This window comes from Amia ocellicauda, chromosome 5 (assembly GCF_036373705.1).
Source record: "Amia ocellicauda isolate fAmiCal2 chromosome 5, fAmiCal2.hap1, whole genome shotgun sequence".
Lineage (NCBI taxonomy): Eukaryota > Metazoa > Chordata > Actinopteri > Amiiformes > Amiidae > Amia > Amia ocellicauda.
In genome coordinates this window covers 20150017-20164192 of record NC_089854.1, presented here as the reverse complement: position 1 = coordinate 20164192, position 14176 = coordinate 20150017, and the positions used below count along the sequence as shown (strand labels likewise).

At 53.5% G+C, this 14176-nt stretch overlaps 1 protein-coding gene across 3 annotated transcripts; it reads left to right on the top strand.

Moving 5' to 3' along the window:
- Window positions 1-842: 842 nt before the first annotated feature.
- On the top strand, window positions 843-13798 carry tbc1d16 (TBC1 domain family, member 16). 3 transcript variants are annotated; one of them, XM_066704201.1, is made up of 13 exons: window positions 843-1198; window positions 3481-3681; window positions 3966-4461; window positions 7453-7647; window positions 8010-8172; window positions 8303-8467; window positions 8590-8738; window positions 9304-9438; window positions 9649-9835; window positions 9946-10125; window positions 10269-10415; window positions 10697-10943; window positions 13335-13798. In XM_066704201.1, the coding sequence occupies exons 2-13, from the start codon at window positions 3513-3515 to the stop codon at window positions 13352-13354; spliced, it is 2253 nt and encodes a 750-aa protein (XP_066560298.1). In that variant the 5' UTR covers window positions 843-1198; window positions 3481-3512; the 3' UTR covers window positions 13355-13798. The 3 variants fall into 3 exon arrangements, with proteins under 3 accessions (XP_066560298.1, XP_066560300.1, XP_066560301.1); XM_066704203.1 differs by having other exon boundaries at window positions 844-1198; window positions 8025-8172; XM_066704204.1 differs by having other exon boundaries at window positions 844-1198; window positions 8025-8172; window positions 10697-13798.
- Window positions 13799-14176: the final 378 nt, after the last annotated feature.

The following is a 14176-nucleotide window of genomic DNA, read 5'->3' as shown; positions in this document are numbered from 1 at the left end:
TGAGCAGTGCTATATAATCAAGCGCTTCCTGACCTGTGTGTTTCCATTGTGACTCGACTGCCCAGCCCGGATGCCCCAGATCTAGTTACAGGAACTGAATTCACAATTAAAAAAATGCACAGATTGCGCTTCAACTAATTAGAAAAATAAACACTAATGACTTTTAGTATTAACAGTAACTGAAGAAATGTTTGGTGTCATGATGATGATTTGAAATTACAATTAAAAGCTAATTGAGATACAGCTCATAATAATTGTCCATCCATCAGTAACACAATTATACAGCTCACACAAATTATTATTATTTGTTTGTTTTTAGTATATTTTGTAGCCTATTGCAATTAACAAATAAACACAAGGTTTTGTTAAGAAAACACATTGTTGTGCTTTTTAAAAGCGGACCCTGTTTCGGTTGTTTTCTGTTTTTATTTCTGTCAAGGTGAAGGTACATCCCTGTGTTTATCAGTGCAGTCAGTTCACTGTGAAGTGTTTTCCTATCCTGTCCTGCACCACCACCCCACCCCATCTCAAATTCAAAATGAGCTTTATTGGCAAAGCATTTACACACACATTAAAGAGAACAGAATAAATACAATATCAAAATAAAAGCAAAAGTGAATTAGCTCTACAGATTGTACATGTGCACAATGAGTGTACATGCATGTGCACACATTTGCAGGGCTGGTGTGTGTGTTGGTGGTGCTTGTGTTTGTTCTCTGGTCCTGTGGCAGGCTGTGATGTGCTCAAATATGAATTCAAATTGAGCTTTATTGGCAGGACAAGTTCACACCAGCGTTGCCAAAGCACTGACAGACACAGTGAAGAGAAGAGAAGAAACACTGTAACAAAATACGAATACAAAAGTTACTTCGCTCAACACACACACCCCCTCTCTCTCCTCGCTGTTGATAAGGAAGCGGATAGTCATCCCGGAAGCAGCCTATTTTGTTGGGGGGGGTTAAATGTTGGAGGCAGGCAACGTGTGTGAGACTGAGCAGAGAGCCGCTCAGCTCGGAGACGTGCGGGGATCCAGACCCGGGCAGGCCGACGCAGGGACCCACGGACTGTGCACAGACAGGTGGACACACAGATAGTGCTTATATAAGCGGAGCTCAGAGACAAGGCGACCCCGGGGTTTGTGCACCGACAGGCGGAGATGGATGGGCGACACTGACGAGAGTCCGGTTTTGCACCGAGGGTGAGTGGGAGCCGGACCCTCACGTAGGCGCAGCGTCGCAGGCGATAGCGGTCCCCCCGGTCATGTATGTGTGATTGTGCTGGTGCTGCTCTCGTACGGGGAGCGGACCGGCAGGCGGCGGGTCTGCCCTGGTTTGGGTCGAGAGGGGGTGATGCTCTACGGGTTATTTATAATTCATAGCCCGAGGCTCCGGTTACCGCAATACTGTGACACCGCTGTCCGGAGTGGGTTAACGGTGTGCAGAGCGCCGTGACCGGGCGGAGTCCCAGGAGATGTCATCATAGTGCGTGTGGTTTGGGGATGGATGTACGATTACTTGAATTGCTTAGGTAATGACATTCTTTGAGGATGTACACATGCATACACTCACTCTCACACACACACACACACACACACACACACTCACACACACACACTCACTCTCACACACACACACACACACACTCATTCTCACACACACTCACTCTCTCACACACACACACTCACACACACACACACACTCACTCTCACACACACACTCACACACACACACACTCACTCTCACACACACACTCACACACACACACTCACTCTCTCACACACACACACACACTCACTCTCACACACACACACACACTCACTCTCACACACTCACTCACACACACACACTCTCACTCACACACACACACTCTCACACTCACTCACACACTCTCACTCACACACACTCACTCACTCTCACTCACTCTCACACACACTCACACACACACTCACACACACACACACACACACACACACACACACACACACTCACACTCACATACTCGCACAAGGGAGAATCACACAGGGAAGTACTATACAGTACAGTGATTGTATGCTCCTCATCATGGTGTGTGTGTGTGTGTGGGGTCTCTGTGTGGACACCACTCAATCTGACCAGAAGTAGAATAACCTTTATTACTGCTACTACAGGAATACTAATAGAAGCACTTATAACATGGACGGTGTGTTATTGAAATGGCACAGCTTGTTTGTGCAGACTGTACAGTTACTCTGCCCTCACTGTCCTCTTTTTAAATTTTTTCTCTGTATGATTTGCAAGACAAAACCAACCCTCCTCTTCAGGGTGAATACAGTTGTGGGGAAGTAATATGGTGCAAATGTGTTCTCCTCCGCTGATGAGAGGTGGAGAGAGAGGCACAGGCGGGCAGAGGTCTGGTGTGGAGGGCAGGGCTGGTACAGCCTATGGGCGGGAGGGGCCGGGCTGTGTTTGCACCAGGGGTGTGGTGCCTCTCACCTGCTGACAGGTGTGTTTACACAGAGCACAGCGGCTCTGGGGCTGAATGTGTGTGTGTGTTTGTTTGAGAGAGAGCGCAGTCCAGCAGTCCACATCAGTGAGTGGGAGCAGTGCATGCTGGGATAGCAGTGAGAAGCCCCACACACAGCCTCAGTGTTTCCACGGCACCACTGGCCCTGGTCTCAGTACAGCATACAGGACTACCCCCCCTGTTCTCATTGTGTAATAGTTAAAAATGCTGCTGCTTGGCAAATGACTGGCTGATTTGCAATTTGATTTGTGTCAGAACAGCCGTGCACTTGGCATGCAAATCCTGAGGCCTGCAGGCCTGGCTGTGACTCCATACATCCTGCTGCATCCCCACACGTCCCCCTGTCCTTCCCTGTGGGCCCCAGGATGCTTGGCAGCAGAACAGAAAGCAGCCCAGTGGGACACGGCAGCTCCCAGTGTCCACCCTCCCCAGGCCAACCTCTGCTCCCATTTCTATCACAGAGCCTTACTTACGCCATTAACGTAACATTTAAATGTGCGCAACTGTGATGTCATGAACAAGTGCCATGTGGCCAACCCTGCGTAGTTCTGTGTGTGTGTGTGATGAAGAGGACGAGGACGAGGACGGATGATGGGATGTTCTGGATAATTCAAGCACTTTCCCCACCTTCGGATACAAGGCACAAATCAAGAGGGGCCGTGTTCAAAATTTGCTCGACCGGGAAACGTGAGCTGGCGCAGGGCTGCAGGGATCGCCAGGAGCTCTGCACGGTGAAGCCGTCTGTCACCCGACACTGCAGTGAAGCGGCACACTGCTCCACTCGCTACTGATGACCGCACAATAACGAGTGAGGGGGAAGGGAGATAGTGTGCCATCTCCTCGCTCGTTGTTGAGCATCCTTGACTGCCTCCTGGGATGTGTGTGTCTGTGAGGTGGGTGCTGTGCGGACCACCAGGTGACCGTGTGTGAGAACTGGCCCTGACTGTCTCTCTCTCTCTCTCTCTCTCTGTCTGTCAGAGAATGGACGCAGTGACCTGGCAGTCCAGGAGATGTCTCTGGGTCGGCTCCTGCGACGCGCCTCCTCGAAGGCGTCTGACCTCCTGACCCCTGGCTCCGGCGGGTCACGTGCAGCGCTGGATGGCGAGATCATCTTCTCCAAGAACAATGTGTGTGTGCACCCCACCGAGCCCCTGCCTGGGCTGGCCGAGCACCACCCAGGTACTGACACCCCTCTGACCCCACTATGAACTTTGCTCCAGCACCACCTACACACCATCTATATCCACCCCCCCAATTGACACTGCTTAAGCCAGGGAGAGAGAGATGTAGTAGCAGAGCCAGGGGTAGCTGTCAGCCCCGCGTGTCCCTGTGTCTCTCTGGCCCCCGTGTGTCCCTATGTCCCCGTGTTTTTCTGTCCCCAAGTGTCCCCATGTCTCTCTGTCCCTGCATGTCTGCACATCCTGGTCAGTCTCAGAGTGCGCCGTGTGCCGTGTCGTCTGCAGGGTACCTCTGTGTGCACATGGAGAAGGACGAGGCGTTGGGCACCACGTTGATCCTCACCTGGGTGCCCAACTCGCGCATCCAGCGGCAGGATGAGGAGGCGCTGCGCTACATCACGCCCGAGAGCTCGCCCGTCCGGAGGGCCCCCCGGCGCCGCACCCGGCATGCCCGTCCCCCCCGCCCCGCGCCAGCCCCCGGGGAGGAAGAGGAGGGCGAGGGGGAGAGAGAGAGAGAGGGAGATGGAGATGGAGAAGGGGAGGCAGAGGCCGGGGAGGGGCAGAGCGGGGGTCCTGTGGTGCAGGAGGCAGGCGGTGGCGGTGGTGGTGGTGGAGGGGGTGCGGAGGACGAGGGGTCATGTGACCTCTCCGCAGACGAGGTAAGCCGGGATAGCACCCTGGGCTCGGACTCGGACACCTTCTCGTCGCCCTTCTGCCTGTCGCCTGTCAGCGAGGCGCTGGGGGAGAGCAGCGGCTCCGTGTTCCTGGACAACGAGAGCCGGTGAGCGGAGCGGCGAGGGTCGGGGGCCTCTGTAGATTCAGACACCATAGAGCAGGGGTCCCCAGTCCTGGTCCTGGAGGAGCCCCTACCCAAACTGGTCCAAATGAGCTCTCAATTACTTAATTGAACCTTTTAATTGAAGTAACAATCTGTTTAGATTTGACGGTTTAAATTGTGTAATAAAAGAGTTGGTTCTTTAATATGTTCTTTACACTATTCTATACTTCTATTTTTAAAATAATGAAAGGTTCTGATTTTAGGAAATGTATTAGATCAATTAAGGGTTCAATTAAGTAATGGAATGCCCGGATGGAACAAAACCAGCAGGGTAGTGGCTCCTCCAGGGCCAGGATTGGGAACCCCTGCCATAGAGGACCTTCAGAGTGTAGACGCACACACACGCACACACACTGTAACACTGCGCATGCACGCAATATTGCACTTCATACTTTTCATCGTACAGCTTGCTTTTACATTGCTAGTACTTATGTTGTTTATATTGTTTGCCCCTAGGTCCCCTTCCCCTGAGCTCTTAACTAGGACTTTACATCTTGTCTGCACTTATTAGATCACACATCTAGGATGTAAGACTTTTAAATATTAACTGTACATGTTATTGTCATTTTACTATGTTTTAATCTGTAATTTAATGCTGTATTGCACTTCTATAATGCTCTAATGTTAAGTCGCCCTAGCTAAGGGCATCTGCTATGAAATAAATAATAATAAATAATCATAGCTCTGCACAAACAATCACACTACAGCACCACATAGACACACACACTACAGCACTGTACACACACTATACAATTAATTTCAACATTTTCTTTTCACTGGCAAGAGTACAGAAATAACATCACTGCGTTGTGTCTGCTCTGTGCCTGTGTTATTCTGGTCTGGGTGTCTTTGGGGAGCTGAGGAGCTCAGTTTTGAAGGCTCACTTTTCTACTGGGGATGTGGGGGGAGGGGGGTCTTACTGCACAGTTGTGGTGACGCGCTGCCTCTCTTGTAACATCGGGCACCTAGTGGGTTTTAAGAGGACACATGCCAATGCAGGAGGTGGGGTGAGGTTTGCATGGCAGCCCTCGGCCGGCCCGCTCAACCGGCTGTTGAGACTGTAGCCGCAGGGAGTCATCTTCTTTGCATACGGTTATTTTATTTTATTTTAATATTCAAATTACAGATGTTGTTCTACTAGGTGTTGGCAGCTGGCATTGATAACGTTTCCTCTGGGCTACTTTGAGCAGTCACTCCAAGGAAAGGGTTAACTGTGTGGGGAACGCAAGCAGGAACCGGAAAGACCGCAGTGATGCTGGTGGGATTGTGCGCTGCAGTCACCGCGCCGCCAGGGGGCGCCAGGCCCGCGCTTGCCGTCTATAGCGCGGTTTTTGAGAGGGGTCAGCGCATGCGCAGTGTGCAGCGGTTTATACCTCTTATAGTGCAGAGAGCACTGCGACTGAGTGGCCACACGGGGGGGCCAGAGAGACGCGACGAGAGAGCTAGGTAGGACAGGGAGTGAATGATGGACAGAGGGTGACAGATCTCTACATTCACTCTGAATTACAGCCAAGTCAATAACCAGTGAGACTCTCTCTGTCTCTGTCTCTCTCTCAATTCAATTGAAGGTGCTTTATTGCCATATATACCATGTTGCCAAAGCATCTACAGAAGGAGACGTACATGATCAATAGAAACAGGAATAGTAATACTGTGTGTGTGTGTGTGTGTATCTAATACATCATAATATATGAAGAGAACCATAGGAAACCAGTAAAGAAAATGATAAATAGATACAAATTAAATTCACTGGCACCCATGTTCTTCATCTCTCTCTTTCTGTGAGGAGAAATAAATAATGAAAACAAAAAACGCACAAATAATGTATTTTATTTTACAGTAATTCAAGTTCGCAAACATTATGAAGAACATTTTGGGCCCAGTCGCTCTCTCTCTCCCCCTCTCTCTCGTTACCGTGGTGTGGTGCAGTGATGTGTGGTGAGACGGTGGAGAGCTCGGTGACAGAGAGAGTGCCAGGGCAGGACGAGGAGGCCGTGGTGAGCGAGGGAGCGACAGAGCAGACACACAGGAGCCGAGCCGGCAGAGTTGTGCACTGGATGCCCGCCCCGCTCGTCTCCCCTCTCCCTCCCTGCGGGGCTCCTCTACCTGCGTGTCCCTGGCTCTCTCTCTGACGCCATCGCAGCACAAACAGCTGTTCCCCGGGGGCCAGTCCGTGAGCCGGCGGCATTGTGCCCGATCTTGCATCAGACCAGCTTGGGGAGCTGTGGGCCACAGAGACCTCACTGCCCCCGAGGCTCTGTTCCCTTTATAGAACGCATGCAGCATGACACTTATACATGCGTGTGTGAGTATATGTAGTTTACATGTTGTGTGTACATAGTCTGCTCATTGCACACGTCTACTGTGTCTGTGTGTGGTGTTCATGATGTGTCACAGTGGACATGCTGTGTATTTACTGTAGGAGTTGCACACATGCAGTTAGTGATGTTCAGGGAGTGCACACGATGACTGTTTGGCTGTCTAGCACGGGGTCACTGTGGCCGGCAGTTCGTGCCCCTTAGTCCAGCCTTTGTGTGTTGAAGTGGAGTCAGAAGTCTGCTGTGTTTGTGTGCATGTTCTGGGGGGATTTGTTTATTTGGTGTTGCTGTACGCTGGTCGAGTGGACGGCAGCATAGGTGCAGGTGTCGAGTTTTAGTTGACAGCTGCTGTTGCCGCGGCAGCTGGGTGTCTGGTGCTCAGGTTACCTCCCCCCCCCAGCCCGGCTGCAGCGCTCGGCAGTGTGGAATATAGAAGGGGGGGCAGACCTGCTTAATTAGATGACGGGGGTCTGCAGACGCATCCGATTTCCGTCTGCTGGGCTTCTGATGGGGAGCGGGAGTGCCGGGAATCTGGGGAGGCAGCCGGCACAGACTAGGCCGACACCGCGGGCCGAGGGCAGTGACTGACGCGCCTGTCTGTGCCTCCCATTTCCAGGGAGATGTGTGATGAGTCCATGACGCACTCCGCCAGCTCCGCCTCCAGCCTGGACAGCCACGCGCCCTGCCTGGAGAACAGCCAATCGCAGTCCGTGCGCTGGGAGGAGCAGCAGAAGGTTCTGGCGCTGGAGCAGCTGTGTGGAGTGTTCCGGGTTGACCTGGGTCACATGAGGTCACTGCGGCTGTTCTTCAGGTCAGCTGTGGGCACACCAATACACACACCACACACTAACATGCACCACACAAACATCATACTAGCAGACATACATGCACACAATACACACACACTGCACACCACACTCACAGACGTACAACACACTAACACACACCACACACCAAATGTACACCAACACACTAGCTTGACTTGTAACACACACAACACACTGCCTCAAACACCACTCGCATAACTCTCACACACTGGGCAGAACACACTCACAAGGTTAGTAAATGCACCCTTTATATTGACATGCATGCAGTTTGTTACACTCACACTGGGTTAAATCACTGCCACTTGATGTGCTGTGTGTTGACACGGTGCGTCGTGCGTTGACACAGTGCGGTGTGTTGCAGTGACGAGGTGTGCACCAGTGGGCAGCTGGTGATTGCCAGCCGAGAGAGCCAGTACAAGATCCTGCACTTCCATCACGGTGGCCTGGACAAGCTGGCGGAGGTGTTCCAGCAGTGGAAGAGCTGCCGGGAGACACAGCTCAAAGAGCAGGTGAGACAGACGCACCACAGACGCACACACACCATTTTGCGGAGCCTGTGCCTGATCCCTGGGCAGGGCTGGGTGATACAACAATAGCTATTTAAGCCTGTAGCACTCTCTTTCTCCCCTCTCCCTCTAGGCATCTGATGAGAAGACATGCATGCAGTTCTCAATCCGGCGCCCCACCCTGCCGTCCGCAGAGACGCACCCCGAGGAGCGGCTGTACCGCCGGCTGGACGTCAGCGCCTGGCTGCGCCACCTCAACCACTGTGGCCAGGTGGAGGAGGAGTACAAACTGCGCAAGGTACCGGGGCTACCGAGCCACTCGCTGAGTCAGTGAGGCATCGGGCCGGTGTCGGTCCTGTGGAGTGGGCGTCGCTCACAGCGGCCCGTCTGGGTCTCTCCCTCTCTCTCCTCTCGCCCCAGGCCATCTTCTTCGGGGGCATCGACCCTGCGATCCGGGGGGAGGTGTGGCCCTTCCTGCTGCGCTACTACAGCTGTGACTCCACATCCGAGGAGAGGGAGGCCTGGCGGCTGCAGAAGAGGGCTGAGTACCAGGAGATCCAGCAGAGGAGGTGGGCTGTGGGGGCAGTGTCCCTGTGTGTCGGTCATCAGGGAGCAGGGACCCCCTGGCACTCTCTGTCCTTCTCTCTCTCCCCTCCCTCCATCTCTTCTCCCTCTTTCTAATTCAAATAATTAAAAAAAAAAAAAAAAAAAAAAGGCTTATTGGCATGACTAAGTTACATCAGTGTTGCCAAAGATGTGACAGGGCAGGGCAGCCTTCTCCCCCCTCCTGCTATGCCACACTAAAGAGTTGCAGGGAGTTGCGTCAGGTTGCTGTTGTTCTGCCGGCTCTGGGGGAAGATGCCACAGTGAAACACACACCTGCTAATTGAATCAGGAGCTCGTTAGCATGGTCTCCCAGCCCTCCTGGCATCAGCTCTTGCCTTGTGCCGCGCCGGGGAGACCGTCGGTGAGAGTGTCTCTCTGGGTCTTTTAAACCTTTTTTTGGGGTTCGATGGCCAGGAGTTTGGGCTGTGGTGTTGTCAGTGTTATTGCCCCACCTGAGCTTGCTTCCTTCTCTCTCTCCCCCTCCATCTACACCTCCGTTCCCCGTGTCACGTCTCCCGATCCCCCCAGGCTGTCGATGAGCCCCGAGCAGCACAACGAGTTTTGGCGGAAGGTGCAGTTCACCGTGGACAAGGACGTGGTGCGCACCGACCGCAGCAACAACTACTTCAGGGGCGACAACAACCCCAACGTGGAGACCATGAGGTGAGGGTCTGTGCCCCCTGTCCCCCATCTGCCCATCCCACCTGTCCCCCTCTCTCCCTGCCCCTTCTGCTCCTCCCACGAATCGCACGGGTGCTTACGGAAGTTGAAGATGTCGCGCGTCTTGGAGCCCTTCTTGCCCTCGCCTTGCCCTCGCCGGGGGTGGTAATTCCAAAGCATTTACGTTTCCTCTCTCCCCCTCTCCCTCTGCAGGTGCATCCTGCTGAACTACGCAGTGCTGAACCCGGAGATGGGCTACTGCCAGGGCATGTCGGACCTGGTGGCACCGCTGCTGTCGGAGGTGCAGGATGAGAGCGACACCTTCTGGTGCTTCGTGGGGCTGATGCAGAACACAATCTTCATCAGCTCCCCCCGCGACGAGGACATGGAGCGGCAGCTGGTGAGGCCGGCAAGAGTCTCTGTGTGTCCCTCAGCCGCTCCGTGTGTCCCCAACTGTCTCTGTGTCCCTGTCAGTCTCTGTCTCAGTGTCTCTGTGTCCCCGTGTGTCAGATGTACCTGCGGGAGCTGCTGCGCCTCATGCAGCCCCGGTTCCACCAGCACCTGACCCAGCTGGGTGAGGACGGGCTGCAGCTGCTGTTCTGCCACCGCTGGGTGCTGCTGTGCTTCAAGAGGGAGTTCCCCGACGCTGAGGCCCTGCGCATGTGGGAGGCCTGCTGGGCGCACTACCAGGTGAACACGCACACACGCCTCATCCATGTAGCATTTGAAAAGTTACTCCTCCTAGCCCTCTTGACAGTGTGCTTTCTGCCTCCCTATCCTCCTCCTCTGTCCCCATCTCCTTTTCTCCCTGTTCCTGCCCCTGTCCCCCTCAGACGGACTATTTTCACCTGTTCATCTGCGTGGCGATCATCGTGCTGTACGGCGAGGACGTGACAGAGCAGCAACTTGCCACCGACCAGATGCTTCTGCACTTCAGCAACCTGGCCATGCACATGAGCGGGGAGCTGGTTCTGCGCAAGGTGGGTGTGCCCCCCGTCCGGAGATCAGCCCCCCGGGGGTGGGGCTAGACACCCAGGCAGACAGGGAAGTAAACGCTCGGGACAAGTGTCGTGAATACAGTGATAAAGAGAACAGGACAGATGGGTGACCTCATCACAGTCAGAAGCCATGTCTGACCATTTTGCTCTCTCTCCTCCTCCCCTCCTCCCCCCCCTCTCCTCCTCCATCCCCAATCCTCCTCTCCATTCATCTCTCCACCTATTCCTTATGGCTCTCTTCCTCAATCTCAATCCCCCCCCAGGCGCGGAGTCTGTTGTACCAGTTCCGCCTGTTGCCACGCATACCCTGTAGCCTCCACGACCTGTGCAAGCTGTGCGGCCCAGGCATGTGGGACAGCCGCTACATCCCGGCGGTGGAGTGCTGCGGGGAACACGCCGACTCCCAGAGCTGCCCGTACGGGGGCACCGCCGGGGAGCCCTCCCCCCGGCCGCCCCCCACCCCCGGCGAGGGCAAGAAGGGCTCCAAGACGCGCGACATCTTCAACTTCCGTAAGCAGACCTGAGCGCGGTGAAGGTGGGGGGCGCTGTGAGGAGCGGGGTGCTGTGCTGGGGAGCGCCGAACCACACCGGAGCAGGACTGAGGTGGGGGGGGTACGAGAAGATTATAAAAAAAAAAACGGTCTCCTCCGCGGCACTCTTTTTCTGTTTGTTTTGAGTGTGGAGTTCTGGGGGGCTGTGTGAACTCTGCACTCCTCCGCCTCGGAGTGACTGACGGGCAGCGCTGTGGCAGGGGGGGTGCACTGGAGATGGGATGCACTTTTTATGCCGGGCTGCACTGTGGGGCAGGGGGGGCGTTCGGTACGGGACTGGGCTGGGCTCTCACAGCTGGCAGGACATGCGACTGTGATCCGTGCACAGGAGGACGCCAGCACCGTGTGTGGGGGTGGCTGTGTTGTCCTCCTCAGCCTTGTGTACAGAGCCCCCCCAGTTCTTACTGCTCAAATCTCATCTAATCTCTTTCGCTCTCTTTTGTCTCTATCTCCTTCTTTTCCTGTGTGGCCTTGTGTGATGTGGGCACAGCATAAGTGACCGTGCTCTGGGTGGAGTCCAGGCAGCGGGGGTGGGGGGGCGTGGCAGGTGGCTATGGCATGGTGGGAGCCCCCTGCTCAGTGTATCGCACCTAAATGTGTCTTGCCCCCCTGCCCGCCTGCCGGCCCTTCGAGAGCATAGAGGAGGGAGACAGTAAGAGGAGCCCTTGTGTTTCTGTTAACACATTAATAACAATAATGATAATAACAATAATAACAATAACCGTAATGGTGCCGCTATGTAATCTCGGTGCGTTGTGTGTGTTGTGCCGTCTCCTGCTCTGCCGGCACTGTGGGGGGGCGAGGTCTCGGCGCACAGGAGACCAGGCTGTGCCGTCTGATTGCAATTACAGCCCATTACTGGCAGATTGATTTCTCATCGCAGGATTAATGAGTTTCAGCTACAGGAGGGAAGAGAAGCGCTGGCGGCCTCCCGTGTGTTCGGGGGGCAGGGTTTTGGCGGCGCATGGTGTCTGCACCGGGGGGACCTCATCTGTTACTGTAGTCTGTTACTCTGTATCTCACGCTGAGGTGTGTGTGTGTTATTATTGCTATTGTAATTGTTATTATGGTTGTTATTAATCGGATGTCTGTGGTTTGCAGACTCGAGGGTTGATGCGTGTCAGAGACCGTGCCGTCAGTAGTGTTCCAGAACCCACTGGCTAGCGCTGTTGGCAGATTCTAGAACTGTCACTGTGTGTAACAGACAGACAGACAAGCAGCCAGGCAGAAAGGCCAAGAGTCAGTCAGTGTTGGACTGTGCTCTCTCTCCCTCTCTCCTGCCATCTCACAGGGCCAGAGGGAGGCGAGTGGTAGAGGTGTCTGTGTGTTTTATTTTGTCACCCAGTTTCTTATTTATTCTTCTCTTTATTTCTTGCTGCTGGAAGTGCCGTCGCTCTCCCTGGTTGGGTGCTTTGCTGGGGCAGGCGGGGCTGCAAATGTCAGGGCTGTGGGGGGGGGGGTGATAAAATCTGTGGTCTAACTGTAAGGGCTGTTTCCTGTGCCTGTGTGTGTATGTGTGTGATTGATTGTGTCTCGTGTATAAGTCTCAGTGTGTACATGTGTCTGATCGCATGTTTGACTTTGGATGCGTGTATGTGAGTTGTGTGTATGGCTGACTCTCACCCAGCTCTCTCCCCCTGACCCCTGTCTGTTTGGGCCGGGCCGGGCTGGACTCTGCTGCTCTGCTCTGTGTGAATGAGGAGGCGACACTCTCTCAGCCTCTCCAGCAGTGAAATTGCATTGACCGCTTCATTACTGCGATTTAATTATCAATTACCGGGCAGAGCTTCCACACCACGCAGCTAAAGTAATTCCGAACCCAGACAGGGCGTTACAGGGGAGCGCGGGCCGTGTCTCCAGACAGCCGGCGCTAGTGAGAGCAGACAGCGCACACAGGCAGCGCGGCCGGACCCGGGACGGGCTGCACTCTACACTTATTTCCTTCTTCATTTTATTTTATTTTTTTCAATGCATTCCACCGGCCGGCAAAACTGTATCAAACCAAATCTAATTGTAAACCCATTAGCAGTGGACTTTTTTCCCCTCCTCCTCCCTTTCCTCAGCACAGTCTACTGCCCCCCACTGCACAGTAGGGCTCCACCGTGGTGCTGAAGGCCTCGCTCAGCAGGGTTTACATACGTGTGTGTGTGTGTGTGTGTGTGTGTGTACAGATGGAAGAAGCATTTTATTCTGTTCAGCCATAATCATAAATATTAGGAAGCAGAAAAGATTGTCTGTCTGTGCGTCCGGCACAGCTGCTCCCGCTTTCTCGCGCTGAAGTGATGGTGCTATCGATGCTAATGGCCGTTCAGCAGCTCTGTTTGTCGTTTGTGTGTTGGTTTTTTTGCAGGGTTAGAACTGCGCTTCTGAAGCCCTGAACAGACGGCGGCTCAGGGTGCGGCTGGGCCCTATTTTTGTACTAAACTCACTGCCGATAAATTACTGGAAAAGCACAGTGTAGAGAGACGACACCCCCCCCCCCCCCGCCTGCCCGCCCGCCCCCATTTCTCTACCTGCACCCCTCACCCCCCCGCCACCGCGCCCATGTGACACATGAACGAGGATCGATGTGAAGGAAGCACTACCAATACAGGAGTCTGTTACCGGCTCCAGCGCCCCAGATCACCCATATTAACATTGCTGATCTACACAATGAAGGGAAACTGTGGAAATGTGTTGACAACACAGAAACACAGATGGGTTTTTTGTTTGTTTTTTTACACTGTCATCTAACTCCTTACCTGTAATAATAATGAGCATAATTACCTGTCATTATAGCTTTTGAAAATAAAATTGAAAAATAACTTAATGGAAGTAACTGTGTGTGAGAGTGTGTGCCTCTTCTGTCTCAGTCCCTTGCCCCACAGAGGGAAGCCCAGACCTACACCATGTGTGATCTCTGTTGTTGTCCTCACACCTCTATATAGCGCCTTTCCAAATGCACAGAGCCTGCTCTGGTATCCCACACAGGTGTGCACCTGGTGCTCCTCACACTTGTATCTGTCTGGGCCATGGTGATGTCATCTCAATTTGTTCAGTCTCTGCCAACAAAAGCCTGCTGGACTAGACATTAATAACCAAAGTAAAACTCAAATTAATGCAAATACTCGCCTTTTGTTCAGTAATTTTTTTTTTTTTTAATCGGCTCAACTATGAAGGTAAAACATCGACCGTGGGTTGAGCGGGGACTGA

Bases quoted from the DNA above. Each gene is read 5' to 3' on its own strand.
- tbc1d16 (XM_066704201.1), top strand. From the start codon at position 3,513: ATGTCTCTGGGTCGGCTCCTGCGACGCGCCTCCTCGAAGGCGTCTGAC. The intron at 3,682-3,965 runs GTACTGACACCC...TGTCGTCTGCAG, and splicing joins GCTGGCCGAGCACCACCCAG to GGTACCTCTGTGTGCACATG. The intron at 10,944-13,334 runs GTAAGCAGACCT...GTTTTTTTGCAG, and splicing joins GCGCGACATCTTCAACTTCC to GGTTAGAACTGCGCTTCTGA.